The 23181-nt window shown below is 39.9% G+C and overlaps 2 protein-coding genes across 2 annotated transcripts in view; both read right to left on the bottom strand.

Moving 5' to 3' along the window:
* Nucleotides 1-14098, bottom strand: part of LOC127934609 (segment polarity protein dishevelled homolog DVL-3-like) — a 36858-nt gene extending 22760 nt beyond the window's left edge. The window contains exons 1-2 of the mRNA XM_052532104.1: nucleotides 13575-14098; nucleotides 1554-1623 (exon numbers count right to left, since the gene is read on the bottom strand). Coding sequence (XP_052388064.1) covers nucleotides 1554-1623; nucleotides 13575-13735 — 231 coding nt within the window. The 5' untranslated portion in view covers nucleotides 13736-14098. The remainder of the gene's footprint in view (nucleotides 1-1553; nucleotides 1624-13574) is intronic.
* A 1396-nt stretch (nucleotides 14099-15494) lies between these two features.
* On the bottom strand, nucleotides 15495-22739 carry LOC127934585 (aminopeptidase RNPEPL1-like). Its single transcript, XM_052532066.1, has 11 exons — nucleotides 21847-22739; nucleotides 20557-20697; nucleotides 20321-20472; nucleotides 19933-20049; nucleotides 19610-19845; nucleotides 19311-19424; nucleotides 18928-19040; nucleotides 18719-18827; nucleotides 18300-18524; nucleotides 18043-18185; nucleotides 15495-16921 (listed from the first exon to the last, which is right to left on the bottom strand). Exons 1-11 carry the CDS (start codon nucleotides 22309-22311, stop codon nucleotides 16664-16666), a joined length of 2073 nt encoding a protein of 690 aa, XP_052388026.1. The 5' UTR covers nucleotides 22312-22739; the 3' UTR covers nucleotides 15495-16663.
* Nucleotides 22740-23181: the final 442 nt, after the last annotated feature.

The raw sequence follows: 23181 nt of genomic DNA, 5'->3' as shown, positions 1-23181 counted from the left end.
ATTTTAATTTAATTACATTCAGTTCACACTTAAATATATTACAAAAAATATGCCAAAGTGTGATGTTTTTCACAAGAGGACACATCACTGATCATAAATCGTAAACCTAATTTCTTGAAGTGACCATCATAAGACCATCATAAACTGCATTCTTCCATCTTAGAAACATTGCCAAGCTACGAAACGTTACCTGTTTCTGATGCAGAAAAGCTAGTTCATGCATTCATGACCTCTAGACTGGACTATTGTAATGCACTTCTAGGTGGTTGTCCTGCTTCGTCAATAAACAAGCTACAGAAAGTCCAAAATCCAGCAGCTAGAGTCCTTACCAGGTCTAGAAACTATTATCATATTACCCCAATTTTACAGTCTCTGCACTGGCTACCTATTAAGTTCTGTATCAGTTACAAATTATCATTCATTACCTATAAGGCCCTAAATGGTTTAGCTCCTGCATACCTAACTACCCTTCTACCACGTTACTATCCATCACGCACCCTAATGTCACAAAACGCTGGACTTTTGGTCGTTCCTAGGATAGCAAACTCCACTAAAGGAGGTAGAGCTTTCTCACATTTGGCTCCCAAACTCTGGAATAGCCTTCCTGATAATGTTCGGGGTTCAGACAGACTCTCTCTGTTTAAATCTAGATTAAAAACACATCTCTTTCACCAAGCATTTGAATAATGTATCTCTTAAATTGTGAGTGTAGTTGTATCTGATCAAAGGTGCATTTTTATTCATTAGCTTGGGTTAAACTAATTTTACTTTGTTAGATCAGCAGCTACGCTAATGATGTCTCTATTTTATTCTCTGTTTTGTGTAACTATGATTTACACAAGCTCCAGTCTGGATCCAGAACACCTGAGAAGAGATGATGCTGACCCTCAGAGGACCCCAGATGATGCTAACCTTGAATCAACAAAGAGAACTAACAAATATTGCTACAAGTGTGACTGCATCATATAACATAATATAATCTGGTTGACTACGTCTTGTATTATGCTTGTATTATACATATGTGCACAAACTGACAGTCACCACTTAAAAGCTACTACTAAATATTGTAGAAACATAATTTTCTGTAAAGTTGCTTTGCAATGATTTGTATTGTAAAAAGCGCTATACAAATAAACTTGAATTGAATTGAACTGAATAAGATACACATCAACCGTCCATGCACCCTTTATGAAAAGAGACCCTCCGAGTAGCATCTCCGTCCCGCAGTGGCCTTCAAAGGCGTGAAAACACCATTAAAAATCTCCACTCTCAATATCCTCTCCCGTGTCTCTAAGACAGACAGCCGAGGAGCAGATGTTTTCTAACCGATAAACACTTGCGCTCAATTTACCGCATCCAAACACACACTCACGCCCGACTGACTGATCTCTGAGCTCAGAGACTCCCTCACACCTGGGCTTTCTAATCAAACCTTTACCAGCAACATCGAGACGCAGGGCCTTGTTACTTTCTGAGCTCAATGAAAAATTAGATGTGGGAAGATCTGTATATATATGTGTGTGTGTGTGTCTGTGTGAAACTCACAAACTCACCCATGACACAACACGTCCGTTGAAACACGGTAGTTTGGCGTTGTCATCAGATATCTCCTCCTTCACCACCCTGCAGAGACATAACAGGTCTATTAAAATGTTTCGCCGGAATAACAAATAAACAGTTATAGTGATTTAACTGGTTGTTAGGTTGCTGTTGTGTTCTGTTGACTGCTATGGCATTGCTAAGATGTTGCTAGGGTGTTCTGAGTGATTGCTAAAAGGTTGCCTACCAGCTTACATCAAAACATGTTCTGATAATGAGGCTTGACTTAACAAACACCTTTAAATTAGTAAAGACACAATGATCAGCTCCATTAATAAATGCCCCCTCACATGCACACAGGTTAATTTAGTCTCCCCCAAAAAATAAACCAGAGTCCCTCCCCCTTCCTGGCTGTTCCTTAAAAAGGTGCTGACAGCTGGCTGGGAAAGCATGCGAGGTTTGCAGGAACAGACCATGTGATCTATTAATAATCAAAATCTATCGAGTGATCATGATTGCACTCATGCAACATAAATCAAACACCAGACGGCTGTCTTTAATCACACACCACAGCAATGGTGACGAAACAGAGACTATGCTATAAAATAACAGCAATATTGCACACGGGACATGCTTATTGTTTCCCCTACTGACAAAAATATATGTGAATGCTTTCTTGTGGTGTTTTTCATTCGAGCTACTCTCAGCTTTAGATGGCATTTCCAAGGACTTTGAAAAGACCATCTGATGCACATTGTACATAAAAATAGCAACGTTTGAGAACAACAAGCTTCAATCTGATCTGACTGGCTTGTTCTTCTGCTTTTCCCCTATTGTCTACGTCAATTATATTATGTACACTGTAGATATTATGAAAAAAAAAATCTACAGCTTACATCCACATTCAGGGCTTTATTTGTGTCATACATCATCTCTCTCTCTCTCTCTCTCTTCCTGCCAGATGAAGCTGATCTAATGAAACCCTTCAACAGTGACTGTATCCACTGGATTCACATCTGTTCAGTTGAGTCAGAGTCTCTCAGGCTCAAGATCTCATTCCAACTCTCTGTCCCAATTTACAGCATACAGAAAAGCAATGCTGTTGAGTTTTTGGAAGTCATAATGGTGGATGCCTCTGAATGCTGTATGTATTATTACAAACTCTTCTAAATGTTCTGCCAAATCGATGATGCCCAAAATGACATCTATATAGGCAGCATGCTAGTTTATGAGAGGTCTTTATTTGCATGGGTCTGTGCATATTTGATCCCATGCAGAGTGTGTAGACTTTGGCATGACCAGATGATTGACAGCTCTCAGAGAATTCCAATCTGAGCACTTTGTTTCTTTTAGTGAGTGGATTTCACATCGTTCCACAGCGCAGACTCTAATCCTGCTTGGGCTATGCAATAAAAACTCAGCAGGGACTGTGGCATAAGAGGCTCAGAGAGCAACTCTACTTCTCCTTTTCTCATTCTGTTCTTCTCCTCTGTTCTCCTCATTCCTCCGACAGCATGAGGTCCCATTTCTCCTAAAGCGGTTTTATCTGAGATCCTCAGTTTAGATAGAAGCAAAAGTCCTGCTCAGATAGGAGTTGTATTTTTACTTGAATGAACAGTTCACCCAAAGATAAAGAATTCTGTCATCAATTCATCATGTCTTTCCAAACCTGTATGGCTTTCTTTTGTGGAACACAAAAAGCTGCAATGAAATGAGGTAGCCATCTTTTCTTAAGGATTGTGATGTACATCTGATATAAATATTTAACATAACCATGACATATGTATTATATAGCCATGTACTGTTCAAATACTTTACAGATAGAATATGCTTCACTTAAATATTATTATTTTTTTCCAAGACTATATTCGATCAACAACTTGCATAATGGGCTACTGAGTGGATATTTTGTTAACATTTTATTTTACGTCTCCTTGTTACAGTGTAATTATAAATGTAAGTGAATTAGAGTTAGGATGAGGGTTTGTTTTAAGGTTAGCTGTTCATAGTTTATTGTTACTACTACTGTATAGTACATGTAACGTGTAACAAGCACAGGAACATGGATACAATAAGAGCATTGTATGAAATTATTAATTTAAGTGTCAGTACATAGTAGTTGAAAAAGCAACACATACATTCTTCAAAATATCACAGTTTTTTGTTTATAAAAAATCATATGGGTTTGGAAAAACTTATTTCTTGATGAACTAGCAACCTTTTAAATTAATGAAACGCTGGGTGCATTAAAGTTGGACGTCCACACCTTTGTAAGGATGTTCAGATAGATTCAAGACGCTCTGTCTGCTTTCCCCACATGTGCATCCAAGCAGTTTTTTTTTTTTTTTTTTGAGGTGGTTTCCAACTGTTTTAGCCATAGATCTCCTTCATTTGTTACAAACACAATAACTTCATCTCTTTTCTGTGTACTTTAGCAATAAAACAAAAAAAAACTTGCAATACACACGCACACACACACACACACACCCAAACACACACACACTGACCCATCAGACTAGCCCATTGGAATTGGGGCAGTGTGTGCAGATGGCTCATGTGTGTGCAAACAGGCCCATTGATTTGTGAGCAGAGCTGATCTCTAATGAAGAGGCCTTCCTTCTTCATAACCCACGTTGATTAGATTTAGTCTAGAAAACAAGCCTGGACTCCCACCGCAGAAGATGTGGAGGAGGAGAGAGAGGGGGAAGAAAAGAGAAAAGGCCAATTGATGAAAATAAAAAAGAAAGGGATGTAAGCACTACCGAAGTGCTCATTCCTGTCTTTAGAGACGCGGTCAATCCAAATCCTGAGACCACCAGACAATGAGCCAGTGATGCAATGAAATCCACAGAGACCCAAAATACACACAATGCTAATAACATGGAAATCTCACACACGTACAATATACCAATGCTGTCCAACACACTTGGAAAACTGTACTCACGCGCACACTTGGGAGAAGACAAGACAGGAAAATAAAGCAGGGAAAGTAGGTCAGTCTCCTTTAAAGAAACATCACTTCCATCACAGAGTGAAAGGCTCTCTGTCAGACTGACCACTCACACATATTTTATTCAAGACAGAAAAAGTCTCAACTTCTGTATCAAAGGAGGTTAAATACTCTGTGTACCTTATAAACTAAAAAAACAAATACTGAACAAAGTTGATGCAGTATGCTGCAGAGTGGACTGGATGTGTGTGTGTGCACCAGCTGTATACAAGAATCAGAGCACTGCAATATGACCCGAGAAATGATCTATGTAATTGAAATCCAACAGTGACAAAATGATCAACTTCATCATTTTACAATGTATGGGTCACTTCCCCCTCAGTGCACTGAAAAACACTGAAGTCCTTGCTTCCACGATGACAAATGAGATGAATGATTCCTTTCACATTTAAAATGTTTTCTAAATGAATATTACGCCTGTCGTGATCATTGTATAATTGTCTGAATGTGGTTATTTGATCCAATTACAATAATTACGTATTTTGAAAATACATTTTTTGCCATCAACATAATTGAAATGTAAGCACTTGTGTGATATAGTGTCTCTTTTTCCGGGGTAGTAGGGCTGTTTCCAATTCCGATTCCAATTTTTGATCTTGGAATCGATTCCTCACTGTGGTTTTTGATTCTTTTCCAATTTTTTATTTTATTTATTTATTTATTTTTTTGATTAAAGGAACCTAATCTTACCACGATGACAGCAGGATATGTCGTATAATGTGTCATTCCTATAATATGATAACAAATAGTAACAAACTGTACACTGAAACAAAATACCCAGAACATTAATGAAAATTGAAAATTATCTTTTATCTCACAACTTTTGTAATTATGGATTTGGTGAATCGTGCTTCTGAAACAGAAGGCTACATCCTAAAATTCAATTGATCAGTACTGACTCTTTTTATTTACTGTTTATTTTCATGAATTTAAATGTGTGCAGCCTTTGTCGGATGTAGCTCTCCGTTTGAGAGACTCCATTGATAAGCTTTGTTGAACTGAAAAACACTCTGAATGAGGACTTTCGATTCCTAACGCCTCAGAATTGATTCTTTTTGGAACCGATTCCCAGCCCTACGGTGTAGTATAGGGAGAGCAGGGGAGTCGTACTCAGAGTTATTAGTTAACTACAACTAAAACTAAAAGCAAAGCCACAATCAATCAATAAAAAATATTTTGTATTATATTAGTATTTTTCAAAGCATTGAAATAAATCATTTTATTATATATGTTTCCAAGGAAAAAAAATAATTTAAGATAATAAATTAATTTATATTTGCATGACTATTAATCATCATCACAAAAGTTTTAGAGCCCAAGATTAAAAGTTTTCAATATTAAAATGAAAATTTATTTTGCTACAATTCTTGTATTTAATGTAGGATAAATCAAATAAACATATTATATATTACACATATTACAAATATTATATTAGGGATGTCAAATTTCGATTATTTCCATGATCGATCGTCGTTTAAATTAACGATCAATTAATCGATTAATCGTTAACCATAATACTGCAAAATGCGTCTATTGCAGGCACGCAGTCAGCGGTATGACAGGATGTGCAAAAGCCACACACACACACAAAACGCTTTCTCACTTGAATTAAAGAGGTTTTAGTCTGAATAAAATGCTAGTAGCAGGATTATAAAATGAATAGATGCGATTATGATCATTTGATAAAATGAAGAGAGCACGCCATACTTTTGAGGTCATTTTACTTTGTTGACAGTTTCCAATCCCGCACGGAGAACGCTGAACGCGCCTCTTTAAATGGTTTTGTGGTGCTTGTTGTTGTATTTTAAAGCACAATTGCAATGTTTTCAACTGACATTATTGTATAAAATTATCCGAAATGTGGAGCGCGTGTGACTGCGCTGCACATTAAGTGAACTACATCGGCGCTGCTGCACCAAAACACAGTTGCTCACATTAATTTGATCCTGCTGGATTCTGTCCTAGAAATCTGTCCCAGATTTTTAAAAATCCGGCATACAGCGCATTAGATCGTGACAGTGCATGCGTGCAGACGAGGATGAGCGAGCGCGGCTTTGGCTAGATTTATTTGGAGGTTATTGCTCATGTCTCATTCGGCACAAATCGAAATGTTTCCATATTCGCAATGTATTTGAATGTTAAACTATTATTTATAATGTAAACTAGGCTTGTACTTAACACGCATTCGCATATAGACGGAAAAGATGATCCTCTTCATATGAGCAAAAACGTCCTTGGCATAACAGCAGAGTGGACCGGTATACTACGGTCTATTTAAACTGACCAGTGTAACCTTTTAATGTTTAGTTGACATTTTATTTTGATAATGAACAGACTGCGATGTAAGTTTGAATCGCTAGAATATACGTGTGCAGCAGGCTCCGGGGCGATCGAAACAGCGGAGACATTAAAAAAAATATATATTTTCCGCAAAAGTGTTTACTTTCATTTGTGCACACTCACAATAAAAACAGAAGATTTGTGCTCTTGTGAAATAAAGCAAACAAACAGAATGCGTTGTCATCCTTTTTTTTTTTTTTTTTTGTGAACTTATGGAGCGCCCACACTTCTGTTTTAAATCCGTTAATCTTAATTAGCCTATTTAAGTCGGATATATTTCGCATTGCCTATTTAAAAAAAAAAAAAAAAAACATGAAAACAAATTGTTATTTTTATGTTGGGCCTATTACTTAGTAGGCTATAAATTTCCCTTAAAACATCTCATTTTGCCCAGGGCTTAGAACCTGTGCCCTAGTCAGGTCCATGCAGAAACTTGTGAACGATGCTCGGCGTCACCGTTTAGTGACAGCAGTGAATGCTCCAGGAATGTGTCGGTCACAGCGCCTATTAATCGCTGTTTTGAATCCAGCAATTATTTATTTAGAAATGATAAGATCTGATTATGACAAGTGTGGTATAAAAGCTTTGTTTATTAGAGGAATAATAGGTTAACTGGAAAATGTTAGATCGCGACCATGCTTTTGGACCCCATAGTCTTCATTTACGCGGCTTTGTTCTGGTTTGCCGGTTGGTCACGAATTTCCACAAATTCAGTATATTTAGGCATTGTTTCTTTTCCTAAATCTTCATAGTCTAACCCTCTAATTTCCCAGGTTTATTTTATTATCTTTCGCTTTTAATAACTGTTTTCGCATCTCTTACTGTGGTAAACATGGGAAGGGAAATTAAAGATTTCATGAATTAAGAATTCGTTTGATTTATTAATTTGTTCCCTTATTTCACTTAAATCATGGGTTATTTAGGGAACAAAATTAATGAAACATGGACAATTGCCACATTAATAATTCGTAGGAATGAATTAACAAGTTGTAGGAATGAATAGACAACCTGTCCTGTCACTGTGTCCCGCAGCCCTGCAAAGTGCACGATATAAAACAGTTATCTGATGAAATGATTAGTAACTACATTTCTATTGCATTTAATGTTGAATAACTTTTATGTTGCTTCTATTTTAATGTACTTTAAAGTTTAAATCACATTAAAAGCTTAATTTGTACATTGTGAATGAATGATTATGCTTTTATATATCGTCACCGTCACTCACAGCCGCTCGCACGTGTTGAGTGCGCATGAGCCGCACGCAGCCCAACATTGAATCGGTTAACCGACCATCGATAGCCTTAATCGATTGCATCTCTTATCGACAATTAATCGATCATCGATTAATCGTTGACATCCCTAATTACAATCAAAAACATGTTTTTACCCAAATGAGCTGAACTCAAGAACTGCTATCATGCATCACAGAAAACACTGTGACACAGACAGTATTTTAGGGCTAGGGCTCTGTGATCCTATCGCGTCACTGATAACCGTGCAACAAGAATTTCATATACCACAAATCCTCTGAATCACCATTTATTACTGTTTCACCATGTCAGGCTTTACTCTAGCAGAATCCTCAATCTGTCTGTGAAACCAGTGTGTGTGTGTGTGTGTTTGTACTATAACGATGATCATGATGCTAATGGCCTTACTGGCCCTGCAGCTGTTATGAGAGAGACCCAAGAGAGAGGCTGACACAAACACACACACACACACACACGCAGTCATTCAGACTACCACCACAAAATGTACCCTAGGTCTATCTGAATGAAAACTTAGTGACCCATTTAATCAATCTTGTCTGACAATATCTCTCACCAATAGCACCTTCTTAAAAAACACTATTTTATATTGTTATATTAGACATGGACATGAAGTATAATGAAACTGAGTCTTGATTGTTTCCCTGAAACTGATGACACATCTGCAGTGGGCTCAGCTTCATCATGCTCTCGTGCTACATCATAACGCCACATTCCTGCCACTGGATAAAGTCAGAATAATGGTGTTAATAATACATATTTGTGTTTATAATGTGTTAAAAAGTAGATTTGCAGCTGGTTTCAAATGATCATAAATTACACCTCTCACTGAAGCAGGAAGCTGAGGATGTCTGTCTTCATAACAATAATCTCAGTTTGCATGATAGGACTAGGTGTTATGATCCCAATATTCAGCACCATTTAGCCACACCATAGAACATTATAAAAAAAATAAAAATAATAAAAAAATAAAAGAGTATGTTCACATGTTCGGGATGAAGACGGGAGAACAATCTGTTCACAATTAGTCCGGTCACAGAGAACACCCTCTCTGATGGCACAGACGGTGCGGGCACACACAAGTAAGCCTTTGCTAGTTCTTGCCAGTCTGGGGTTTTTGTGCTCATTGGTTTCCCATCATTTCTTGGGGTCGATGTGGATGGATGAGCACATGTTCTGGCAGTACTGATTTAGTTCAGTTGTGTCTGGGATTTCTACATTATAGTCCTCACCGAACAAGACTGTGATTGCAGATGCAGACAGCGAAGCCCTTTGTGGCCAACGGTTGTGTTTCATCTGATTCTACTTTTAGGCCTATCTCTTCCTCGCACTATGAAAAGAGTTCCTGTCACTGAGTAAATCATGGAGACGGATACTCTGGATTCTCCACACAAGGCAGTGGTGTGAAGCACTGATGAGAGTCCCTCCATAACTCCCCAACCAGTCAGTTTGAGGGTTTGTGCATCTGATGATTTGACTCTGACTGATAAGACAGCAGATATTGCCCATCTTTGCTCTAGTAAGCCTTGAACATGTCATGAATAGAATTCCTCCTAGTTCATTAGTACTGTACTAATTTGTGCTCAGGCAAGTTCTTCAGATGCTGCTTTTGTTTCAGTGCTTGAGCTGAAGTTGTGCTGTGATGGAAATGAGAAACAAGATGACTGGCAGATGCAACGACACGGTTTATGTGTTGAAGTTTGAAACTGTCATTTGTAGCGAGTTGGAGTGTGTGTGCAAAAACAAGGCTGAGAGTCCCACTGTAACCATTCAATGTTGGCAAGCACCATGTTGTTCGATTGTCATGCACGCATGCAGTGATTTTACAGCTTAGTCCCTAGTGGTCCAAAGCAGTGGAAAGTGTATTTGATGACAACTGTGATGTACAATTCAGTAGTAAGCGCTGTCCATGACTCTGTGGTCAGTGCCATTTTTTTCAATACTCACTAACTGACTGCAAAGCTCATCGTGGCTCATCCCTTGTAAACAGTGAGAGTGACAGGTGTGACGCTTCAGTGCTGCACACTCCATTATGGATTAAAAGTTAGGAATAAAATATAAGGTGTGGTGGTGAAAAAGTTACTAAATGTGGAATTGCATCGTCTGTTTGCTCATGTGCATCAATTGGAGTGTAAACAGTCAGAAATCTTGAGGCAGGTGAAAAGCGTTTGGCTAATAATGAATATTGTGCGTACCATTTGGTTTCTGCTGGTAGAAAGGAATAGTCACTGCATTTGGGGTAAAATTAGGGAATTATGAATTGTGCAAGGTGCCAACCAATAGAAGGGAGATCAGGGTTGCACTGTTGGTTAGTTCACCCCCTGCAGTTACCGGGGAAATCACTATATTTCTGCCGCTCTGAAAGCGCCACCTGCTGGCAGAGAATGAATTTGCTTTTTCAATAAGTGAACTTTGTCAAGCAGAATAAGGCATTACTGTGTGTTTTATAAGTACTAATAAACAGCCAATATGGTAGTTATATGCATGCAAAAAAGCAACTGAGAATTGGTCCCTATAATAGTGTTACCAAAACAATATTAACATTGATCTGGCTAAACACTTTTAACTGTTCAGGTTACTTGCTCCAATCAAAATAAATTCAAAAACATATCAATATATGTATTGTCGATTGTATTTTATATATATATATATATATATATTTTTTTTTTTAAAGCTTTTTTTAAGCTTTTTTTGCGACTTTTGTGAAGATTTTTTTTTTTTTTTTTTTTTACAAGAAAATACTATATAAGTTTTCTTCTTCGAAATTTTATGTTTAATGCAATGTGTTACTTGCTTTTTCTTTGTTTGTTTTTTTATGAAATTTACTGCCAATTTGTGAGTGACAGTTGTTTCCACACCAAAATATTTTCAGTGTATTTACAGACACTAGATCATCAGATCATGATTGCTACAGTTTGTGAATCATCTTAATGTCTCAAACCCTGAGATTTAAATGGTCTTTTCATATTCACATGGGAAACATCTGGGAATGTAACTAGTCAAAGAAACGGTGAGGTTCATAAGCGGACTTTTTAAAATCAGAAATAAAACAAGTCAACCTGCCAATCAATAGGATAAAACCTAATGCTACTGTACGTGCTGTAATGTACAAACGTTAACCACAACTTATTATTGTCACTCTCACTAATCTTTCACGTAGTTTGCCTGTTGCTCCAGGTCACTGAGATGAATTCAGCTAATGTTTTGATTTGAAATCACGTGCAGTGTAATGGGCATGGATCAAGCGAGCCTGTTTTGCATCATGGCATGGGCAGAGTCTGGAAGTGATTATGCCACAGGGTACGGAACAATAGCTGGCTGTTCACCTTGATGAGCAGGTTTGGGCAGTACGCTGATACAAACAAGGAAAGTGGACAGGAAAAGTGGGTTCGGAGGGTCCTGGTTTGCATGTGGTGGATGGGTCTGTGTGTGCGTGAAGAAGTTTGTGTAGCTTGGCGTCTAAAAGAAAACCTTCTGGCATGCCAAGAAAAGCAAACAAAAAGCAGATCACATGGACTTGAATTTCGCAACATGACACTGTTCTTTGTGGCTTAACAGTGACTGCAGAAATCTGCTCAGAGGATCAGTGAGGATGATTCCCGAGTGGTCCGGTGTTTCCAAGTCAGAATTCCAGACCTCAGCCGCATGCATTGGAGGTGCGTAACAGCACTAAAGTGCACTTTACCGCTCATAAACACTGGAACGACTGCTGCACTACTGGGGGTGGTGACCGAGCAAAGTCATTTTTCAACTCCTACATCTAAATACACAGCCTGCTGCTTTATAAACACAGTAGCATTGAAACAACACCATCTAAATAATGAGGGGCACGATCCCACACTTTTTGACCAATGAATATCCATTACTTTTATAGTCATCGGTTATTAGATTATGATTTTTTAAATAATTTTATTGAGTTTTAACTCACGAAGATCAATTTTTGTAGCTGCTGATTTATTCATTTTTTTCTTGAGCTGCACATTACTTGATAAATGTCATAGTGTTCATGACAGTTCCCTAACTTTGGGGATTTTAGTCATTTTCATGACTTTTCCAGACCTGGAAATCACAGTTTTAAAATTCCCTGATGTTTTCCAAGACTGTGGGAACCCTGAATGTGTAACAAGTCTCAAGTTAGGCCATTTATAAGGGAATGAATTGGTTTTATTGTTTAAAGTAGAGCTGATTAAAACTTTGTAAATCATGTGCAAATCAGAAAGTGTGTGTGTAGCTGAATATGATGAGAGTCTGAATGTAAGACTATTTCAAACCCAAGTTCAGCCCTAAAGAATCAGATTTCCTTACGTTTCTTAATTTCTAGTAAATCAAATTTATAAATCCTTTTAGAAAAGCTGCACTCACAAACAGAAAATTCTAGATTTTGAAATATTTTTGAGCTGCACAATATCTTCCTACATATAATCACTATGGAAATAATATAATTTGTGAGAATTTTGTTTATTTTCATGACTTTTCCAGGGCATAGAAATCACAATTTTAAATTCCAGACACAGTTGAAACCCTGAATGTTAACAGGTCTCGAGTTAGACCAGATATACAGGAATGAATTGGTTTTATTGTTTTCAGTAGAGCTGATGAACATTTTGTAAATCGGGTGCAAATCAGAAACTGTGTCAGAAGATTATATGAGCCAAAGTTACTAATTAATTACTATCTACTAGTTACTTTCTCTCTCAAAATGTGAAGATCAGATTTCTCACAACACTGACCTATGTCAATGTCGTCTTTTACTAGAACACGTTTTTTGTTTGTTTGTTTGGTATGTGTTTAAACCTTTTTTTTTTTTATTAAAAGTTGCACCCCGAAGAGTACACACCTCTAGAACTTTTTCCATGTAACTGGGAGCCCTGAAGTGACCTATTCTTCTTCAAACACACTTTACATTGCAATATTCATGTCACAGTAAGCTTACATGAGTTAATAATGAGTAAGTAGCCTGTACTGTATAATTACATCGTGTTATTGATATTGTAAGTCATTATTTTAACATGAAACATTGAAAACATTCTCTTAGTCTGGTTTATGGTTTCACACCTGATCTCTCACTGATCTAAAGCTGGTCTTTTTAGCCATTAAAAAAAAAAAAAAAAAACTCAGACTTTGAACCTTATATCACATAAAGCCTCCTCCCATGCACATTGAACACCGTTTATACAATAGACAGGTATATGTGCTGGAAACTATATAGCGTTTACAACGACCTGGAAACAAAACTAATACAACCACTAAAGCTCAGATTTCTGAGGTTGTGTGAGAGAAAGCGACGGGAGGTTTGCGAAAAGACAAAATAATGCCAACCAAAATAAAGCCGGTGAAAGTGGTCAGTCTGACAGGAACAGCGGACGATAGAGATACAAAGGGTTTTGTTGTCTTTTAACGCGCATAGTGTGCCTTACCCGAAATCATCGTCCATGGATTTGAAGAAATATTTGTAGTTGGGTTTATTGAGGACATTTTTGAAGTCGGCGAGCGTGACGTCTTCAGCGGGGATGTGTAGCTTGATGAGGTACGGAGTCTCCTGCTCGTCGAGGTGATAGATGATCTTGGTCTCCGCCATGGCGGGCCGCTGCTGAGGGACAGGCCGCGCGCATCAGCCCCACAGCGGCTCGCGCTCTCCGCTTCCACCGCGCCTCTGTCCAGCCGCAGCCTCCGCGCGCGCTCTCCAGTCAGAGACGATTAAACACAAGAACAGAGTATACTTGCGGTCGTACGTAATACAGATCTATCTAATAGTAGAATACATGAGTATAATAGACGGCCCCCTGTGTATTTTCTTTCCAAAACGATGCGAAAGAACCTGCAGGTCGGTCTCCTCTGGGCTCCTTGTGAATACTGTTGCTTTTTCCTATTCTCTGTCCTTTGGAAACAACTATCGGCCGATGTGAGAACAGTGAGACAGCCCCTCCTATCGATTCATCACTGCGCTCCCTCTACAGGACGAGCTTTACCAATATTATACCGGTCTTTGGCCTTTAAATTTAATCTTTGATCTAAGTATATGTGGGAAGATGCATATCATTTACGCAAGCAGGTGTTATTTCGTGTTGTTGCATATTAATCACTCAATAAAACAACTCGACCTTTCGGACTGCGTGCAAACTGCATATATTGTTAAATTATTTTCAATGTCCTTAAATGTTTTTGGGGATGTGAGGTAGTATCCCTACAAATTGGCACATTGGATAATGATTCGTTTGAGAGTAGCGCCCTCTAGAGGATGACACGGATCCTGAACAGCTGTTTAACTCTGGAGGTGCACTTTAGCATTCATCAACAACAACAACAAAAAATCCTTAGCATATGTCAGACTTCGAATGCCTTTTATGGGGTAAATATCTTGTAAAATATGTAAAGTAGGTCATATTTCGCCACTAAGAATCTAAATATGAAATACTTTTTTTATTTTACTTATCTTTCTACATTTATAATATATAGGTGCATCTCAATAAATTAGAATGTCGTGGAAAAGTTCATTTATTTCAGTAATTCAACTCAAATTGTGTAACTCGTGTATTAAATAAATTGAATGCACACAGACTGAAGTAGTTTAAGTCTTTAGTTCTTTTAATTGTTATGATTTTGACTCACAAAAACTCATCAATTCACGATCTCAATAAATTAGAATATGGTGACATACCAATCATCTAATCAACTCAAACACCTGCAAAGGTTTCCTGAACTTTCAAAATGGTCTCTCAGTTTGGTTCACTAGGCTCTTCACAAGGAGGGTAAGTCACAAACATTCATTGCCAATAAGCTGGCTGTTCACAGAGTGCTGTATCGAAGCATGTTAACAAAGTTGAATTTGAATTTATTTAATACACAAGTTTCACAGCTTGAGTTGAATTACTGAAATAAATGAACTTTTCCATGACATTTATTGAGATGTGTGTGTATGTATATATATTATATATATATATATATATATATATATATATATATATTTTTTTTAAACATTTTCACAAGCCCCCTCCCCTGTGAAATACTCTAACATATTTATAGCCTCTGCTGTGAAGTCTAATGGTCTTATAATAGGCATATAATACTTGCATGAGTAGATCTAACAAAATATTTCATTACAAGAATCGTGTTTTTCTCACTTCCGACACTTTGTTTTTTTTCTCTAAAACAATGGTGTAGGACAGGTAATAACTAATGCCGTAGTTGTAATTAAATTAAGTTCAATCCTAAAAAGATTTAGCATCTACAAAAATCTCAATTCTATAGCTGCGGAGTTGTACCTATAGAAAAACCATGATACATTTCTAACAATGGGCTGAAGGGGTCAGAGCACACACAGCACAGACAGGATCTCATTAAAGTAAACATCAATTGATGAGGGTTGAAACAACCCCTTTTATTTTTGGATGTGCAGGGTTTAAACCTTCAGTCAACAAAAGAAGAGAAACTGTGTCTGCCACATATGCAAGAAGGTGAAATCCAGTCCAGTCTTTGGAACAGTCCTCTCTGATGTCTTTATTAACTGTAAAACTGAACTGTGCTTGTAGTTAAGGCCACTGATGATCAGCTTGGACCCATCTAGCTCTAACCCCACCCTGAACACCTGGTCACTGCATCCTCTCAATCCATAAACTGCTCCCTTCTCTTCAAAATGTACCAATTTAAGGGAAATTTGCCTATTATAAAATAAAAAAAGAAATCACCACAGCATCTCAATTCCTGAAAGCAACCTCTAACACAATGTATGTAGGACAATGGTCACCAATATAACCCTAGAATGGCTCAAATAACAAATTCAGACTGTTCATTTGAACAGGAGTGTTGAAAGGTTTGAAAGGCACTAACATGGCACCAAGTCTTCTGTCTTGATATACCTGAGACTTATGTCGAGTGGTTAGCACCAGGAAAGAGAAGCTTGAGAAACACAGAGTCCAGGTCAATCAAAAAGGAAACGGTCTGTTTATCACAGGAAGGCTGAGAGTGCATTGGTTCTGCAGGATCTTCATTAGGCCATGATCAGATTTGCACAGTGAGTACAGACGGTGTGCATTCACGTCAGTTTTCAAACACTTGGTCCTCCTCAGAACACCTCTGCGCAGCTAGCAAAAGGAAAGTCGGAAATCTTGTTAAGTCCTCCAGTTGATTTCTCAGAGAACGAAACACAACGTGAGATGATGTGCATAGGCCGGCAGAACATACGCGAAACACCCACAAAAATAAACAAACACACACACACACACACACACACAAACACACAGGCTATGGCATTAATAACCATTGAAAACAATTGTCCTCCACTTTGTTCCACAGCCCTAAGCAGCTTTATATGTTTAGCTTATAAAAATCAGTGTCTGCCTTTATAAACAGACATCCCAGTGTTGGTGAGAGTGTACACTCATCAGTGCTGGCCTCCCACAATGCATTGCTATTGTCCAGTCTGAGCCAAGGATTTCAATTCCTGTCCAGTTCCTGCCCTTCTGGCTTTTCACCTCCATCCTTCTGCGTCTCCACAGAGGTTTTGAACTCATGCGGACACATTGACGTCTCGTAAGGCTATGGTCCCGTTGGCAGGGGGGTCTGTGGGCGAGGAAGGGGCAGAGGGGGCTGATGTGAATAGAGGTGAAGCGGTGCTGGTGTTGCTTTGGAACAGTATCTGCTGAAGTGTCCTGCGTAGATTTGGGTGCAGACTGGCCTGAGTTTGATGAAATACCTCCACAGCGAAACACTTCATCACCCCTCCGCACAGATCCTCGTAAAGCGGCACGGTGTACATCCGTGAGGTCTAGAAAGAAAAGTGAAGAGGAAAGTTTATAGACAAACCACTGATAAAACAGACAAGAATAAACTTATTTTCTATGCATGCAATAGCAATAGTGAAGCTGTATCTTTCTTTTATTAAATCTGATAAAACTGAAGACTCTTCAGAGATATGAAGGATGAAATACTTCTACATAGATTAGGGCTGTGCAAAAAATCAAATGCAATTTTCGTGCACATCTCATCAGTAAAGATGCTCCTTTAATCAGAAGTATTATCTCCAGCACGTGTGTTCAGATCAGGGTTGCCAGGTTTTCACAACAAATCCTTCCCTGTTGCTTTTCAAAACTAGTCAAAAACTAATCGCGATTCCAGGAGGTTCCCAGATTTTGAAAAAATTGCTTCCCGGGGTTAAAATATACGTTTTTTTTTTTTTTTTTGCATGGTTGTCTTGGTAAAATTCGCATTTTAGGGGCTAAATATTACTTTATTGGTATGGGGTTGCTTCGAAACCGCGGACATGAAAAACAACCGCAGACTTGGCAACACTGGTTCAGGTGGAGCGGCAGTTACTACACAAAGCCGTAGTCTACCGACAACTAACAAAAAAAAAATATCGCTTTCAAAATCGACGACGAATCGCCACCGATTTTAAAATCGATTTTGTGTAGATTGTCAGTGAATTACGGCTCTGTGTAGTAAATGCCAACCAATGTTGCCAAATCTGTGATTGTTTTTCATGTCCGCGGGTCGAAGCGACAATACCAGTAACGTGATATTTAGCGCCTAAAATGCTAATTTTACCAAGGCAACCATGCCATAAAACTTAAACTTTAACCCCGGGAAGCAATTTTTTTTATCGGGGAACCTCCTGGAATCGCGTTTGTGCTAGTTTTGGACTAGTTTTGAGAAGCAACTGGGCAGGATTTGTTGTGAAAACCTGGCAACCATGATCTTAACGCACGTGCTGGAGATATACTTCTAATTACAGGAGCATCTTTACTGATGAGATGTGCATGAAAATCACATTCGATTTTTTGCACAGCCCTAATATAGATCCTCACGATTAACACGAGATTGTCCGAAACTGTGTGTTATGTCACCTTTAATGTATTATCAGTTAGGCACTTAATTCACAAAACTCACATGTTTATGCAAGAAGCTGCGAACTCGGGGCAGATCGGGATAAAAGCTGTTCCGCACAACTATCTGCAGCCATCGAATCTGGACTTCAGCGTTCATGCCGTCCAACAGCGCAGAGTAGCAGCTTGACAAAAGACTCATCACCTCTGAAAGGTCAATCACATATTTCACATCACAAGAGAAGAGATGTCCAACGTCGAAGCAAAGGGGATACTGAAATGAAAGGAATGTTGACAAACTGCGAAATGGACTCTTAATACCTTGAGGCAGAGGTGAGCGGTCTAGAAGTCGGTCCAGGAAGAGCACGGTCTGAAAGGTGCTCCAGGAGGAGAGGTCAAATGTAGAGATCACATGGGGGTCAGGGGCATCCACTCCCCAAAGATCACACAGGTGCTGAACAGGGCCCGTGAGAGCTCTACCCGCCGAGAGATCTGGTTCACATAACGGAGGACCACAGCCATTTAGCCATCGCTCAAATTCCAGACCTGTGCAAGAGGGGAAGGAAGAAGGAGGGGAAGAAGTGTCACATTTCTGCTAATGTTGCTCTGACCCCTCACTGGGTGTTATGACTGGCTCAACAGGGAAATTCCTAACTGAGGACAAACGGAGCGCAGTGAGATGAGTAACTAGAAGTGTCTCTGTGTGTTAATCATCATCTCGGACAGCTGTCGAAACTCACCCTCTCGTTGAGCAACGCAGCTCTCCTTCAGCTCAGGGAAGAAGCCAAGGAAAAAGTCCAACAGATCCTGAGCGACCACGCTGCTGAATCTGAACTTCTCAATGTAGGCCTACACAGTGCACGGTGGGAAGATTCAGAAGCTTCATGTGTGGACTGTGTCACATGTGCACAGTGGGGCATGAAAATTCACGCAATGTCATGTTTCTCACCCTAAGAAAGCTATCAAATCTCTGGATGTCGCCGCACAGCTGCGAGAGGTACGATACAAAGCAGAAGCCTTTCTCATAGGTGAACAGATTCATTAGACTGCTGGGGTTTACACCTTCGGAGAAAGAGGAGGAAAATGGATAACATGGCTCTGACACTTCAAAAGAACGTTATAAATATGTAAGCAGCACATTTTCCAGACAGGCTTAACATTGCAAATTAGGATTTTCCTTGCTTCTGTCTTTCTGAAATCGGAGTGACATGGAATCTTAGATGCATTTACCACACAGCTATTTCAGGTGTACGGAAAAACCACCAAGTGCCAAAGCCAAGGTCTCTCTCAGACTCATACAAAGGCTGGTTTCTATTGTTAGAAAGGTTGTACCTGGCTCAAATTTGGCCTGCAGCTTACTGACAGGATTGTTGTCTCCAAGAAGACGCATCTGTCTGTGAAGAGCGTCTAGACGGAACACAGTCTCAAGACAAGTGAAGGCTTCTCCTGAATCAGAAAATGGAAGTGATGAATGTGACGAGAGCATTGTGGAATATGTATAGGCCTGTGTGAATCACTCCACAGAGATTTTGCATTTGCATGGGTGTAACACTCCCATATCACTGGAATGTATACAATGTGGAATGTTTCCTAATGTTTCTATGTTTGGATACGTGTGAGGACGTGTATACCATAGGCCTCTGTGGTAATGCGCCTCTGAGCATAAGTGGCCAGACCCTCACTGAGCCACATCTCTTCCCAGGTAGCATTGGTGACCGCATTGCCAAACCAGCCGTGAGCGATCTCATGGATGACGTCGATCAGAAGAAACTCTTGACTCTCCAGTATGGAGGAAATGATGAAAGTAAGACAGGGATTCTCCATGGCAACGATGGGGAATGAAGGAGGAAGGAACACTATGTCGTACCTGTAAAGGAAGAGATCGGTTAATACCTGTATATGAGAGCAAACTTGATGCAACGAGGTTGATATGACTGAAAAGCACAGAACTGACCTTCCCCATACATACGGCCCAAAAAGCCCCTCTGCCACATTAAGCCAGCGCTCCACATTGCCGCCCAGTTTACTGACCGCACACGTCAGGATGCAGGGCTCTGCCCACACACGACTCCTGAAAGCAGATTGTCGCCAAGGTGAAGCAGTAAACACTAATGAAAGCAATGCACATATCCCACAAGGATTTATAGCAATGAGCCTGAGATAGCTGGATAGTACTGGTTTGGCTCTGATATAGCTGATGCAATCAATGCTGCTTGGAAGCAAAAGCAGCAACTGGCATTGTTTTTCTGTTGCTTAACCAAACTGTGGTTAAGAAACCTATTAGAGACAAACCACCAAAAGCGTATCTTAAACTGAGCCCCAGCATATCAATCCCTCTTTACCTGGGCCCAATGTCTGCATGATGTAGGTCTCCTGCCACCAGGGCAACCAAGTAGGCTGGGACAGGGTACTCCATGGAGAACTGGAAAACCCTGTCCTGTTTAGAGTATGCACTTCTTGAGGCACTCATCAACACTGTGACACCCTCTGGTACCTGTAACACAGCACACATGATCTAAAACCAGACAACAACACTGAATGCCCACAAAGCTGTTTTGGTGGATCTGAGCAGACTCACCCTGACAGTGGCAGAGTAGGTGCTTTTGACGGCTGGGGTGTCAAAACAGGGAAAAAACGACCGGTTGCAGACTGAGTGACCCTGAGTGAAGACCAACGGACGCGTTTGTCCACATGTCAGCTCGGCATCCAGCCACCAAATCTGATGAAGGAACCAGGGAACAATGAAGTGAGGGAGTACCTTTGGCAAATAACCATTCTAGAGAATAGCTCTGAAATGATTCAATACAGATTCAGCTAACCAGGTTTAGGTAGCAAGTTTAATAGATTAAAGTGCTGTCATTTCATTTAATCCATACAGGTGAAGCATTTAATAATATGAAGTTGAAGAAACAAAAAGAAAACAATTACCCATATAGAGGTGAGCAGCTAAAGTGCCCATGGTTTGTGTGTTTGTTACACCACTAAAACAGCACTGTGTAAGCAGGGCTCAGCGGTAAGAGTGACCTTACAGCCCATGTCCAATTTAGTCTCTTGAGCTGTTTTAATATTTATTTATATGCATTGCAAACTCATATATTTGACTCTCTACGATGTTTAATTGTTTAATATTATGAATTCTGCCGATGCCAAGTGTTTGTCAAGGTAATGTTATCTAGCTGGCTATTATAGATGAAGTTTTGATCGAAATTGTGATAATGAATTGTTTTGGAAGCATTTGTGAGAATATTTTGCTTTGCTGGGTTGAAAAATAGTTTTCCAAGAAACAGTTGTCACGCTGATACTTTAAAGCGGTGCAGTTTCTGGCTAATACTGCAAATTATATAAATCAGTTGCATCCAAAACGTTTTTGTATTTATTTAAATACACATTAATATAAATAATATATATAAATAAAAAGAAATCCATCAGTGCAAGTGGGCAATGACATGTACAGGTTACAGTGTAAATATGACTAAACAGATTTGTTTTTGCAATCAGCATATATATCTAGCCATCTGTAATTGAAACGTGTTTAACACAGCCCACCTTCCAGTTATTATCTCGTGCACTCATAATCATGACTCTAGGGGACATGACACTACACTGAGGTCATTCCAATCAGTATAGCTCCAGTACACTCACTGGTTCCCCCTTTGCGTGTGTCTAATAAATAAACGGGGTGACCCCACAGGACCCCTTAAATCTGCCAAAACAAAGGCATAAGAGCGAACGAGGCAGAAGGGAGCAGAGCTGCACTGCTGGGATATTTTGAGTGGATGTTGACTCTGTGTACAATGGTCCTGTGCAACAAAGTTATTATTAGCGTGTATGAGAGGCGGCTCGCCAGCTGTCACCGCGTTGACCTTACCGCAGGACCGTCTGTGGAAGTGTAGCGGATGGTGACACGGAAAGCCCGGTGCGGCCGGGTCACCGCGGCCGGGAGGCTGATGTTCAGAGACGAGCCGTAATCGGTGAACGGTTCTATTCGGTAGGTGAGCGACAAAAACACGTCGGGAGTACCGGACGCCCCGGGCACCTTGCAGTCCACGGAATGAATTAATAATGAAGGATGCGTGTCCAGAATGAGCGACTGGACGCCGGGCTGGACGGGCGTGAGCTCCAGAACCTGCCATCCCGTCATCCTCTTGATGGCAAAGTTCAGGTGGAGGTCCAGGTGGAAATGTCGGAGTTTAAAGCTGTGGAAGTTGGACGCCGACGCGACGTCCACCAGGCGACAGTGCGCCAGACTCCGGCCGCCCTCGCAGGACTTATTACCGGCCACGGACAGCACTTTCCGACAGCAGCACAGCGTCGGCCGCCGCAGCTCGGCCATCGCGAAGCTCGGCGATTAAACACACGATAAGGTGTCGAGAGCGTCTAAGCGGCGGTGGCGAGCTGCGGTCCTCGGAGTGGAGCTCGGCGGAAGAGAGATGAGCAAGCGATCCAGTTAGTTACATTGTTGCCGGAGTTAAAGGGACTGGACACTCCGCGGAGGAGCAAACCGAATGAAAGTAATGATAATAAAACGAGCAGGAAGGCAGTAAAAGTCATTAAAACACAACACAAGTCTACGTAAAATCCATTAGAGCCGCAGACACGACTGACTTCAGTCCTCCGACCTCCATCTAAAGCAGAATATAGATGCGGATGTCCCAGTCCGTCATGAGATCCCTACGGAAAGATCGGTAAAAAACTACCGGCAGAAGAAGAAACGCATAGCGAAACCCCGATGAAAAGAAACGAGCTTAGTTAAGGGACTCCTTTAGAAAACAGGAAGTAAAAAGAGGGGAGGAACTCACTCCGAGACGGGAAAGTTTTCGAGCTGCAGGGCGGCGCTGCGGAGCTCGCGACACATCTCACGATGAACCGCAAAAACTAAAACAACAGGACTGGGCTATATCTGTGATGGATTACAATGTAGTTTATATAAAGTGTTCACAGTACTGTTGATAATATATTAATCGAAATGAAAATGATGTTATTATTTACTCAAGTCAACAAAATATATTATGAAGAATGTGTGTAACCAAAGTGGACTGCCATATGGAAAAAAATACACCAACTGTTTGGCTGCTCTTCAAAATATCTTCTTTTGTGTTTAAATGAGGAAATAAACTCATGTTTGGAACAGATTTTCTATTTTAGGTGAACTCCCCCTTTAAATACTGATTCTGGCAGAATGTTGGTTTTACTGGATCTCAGT

The sequence above is a fragment of the Carassius gibelio genome, chromosome A18, assembly GCF_023724105.1.
Source record: "Carassius gibelio isolate Cgi1373 ecotype wild population from Czech Republic chromosome A18, carGib1.2-hapl.c, whole genome shotgun sequence".
NCBI classification, from domain to species: domain Eukaryota; kingdom Metazoa; phylum Chordata; class Actinopteri; order Cypriniformes; family Cyprinidae; genus Carassius; species Carassius gibelio.
This window is presented reverse-complemented; position numbering and strand designations above follow the sequence as displayed.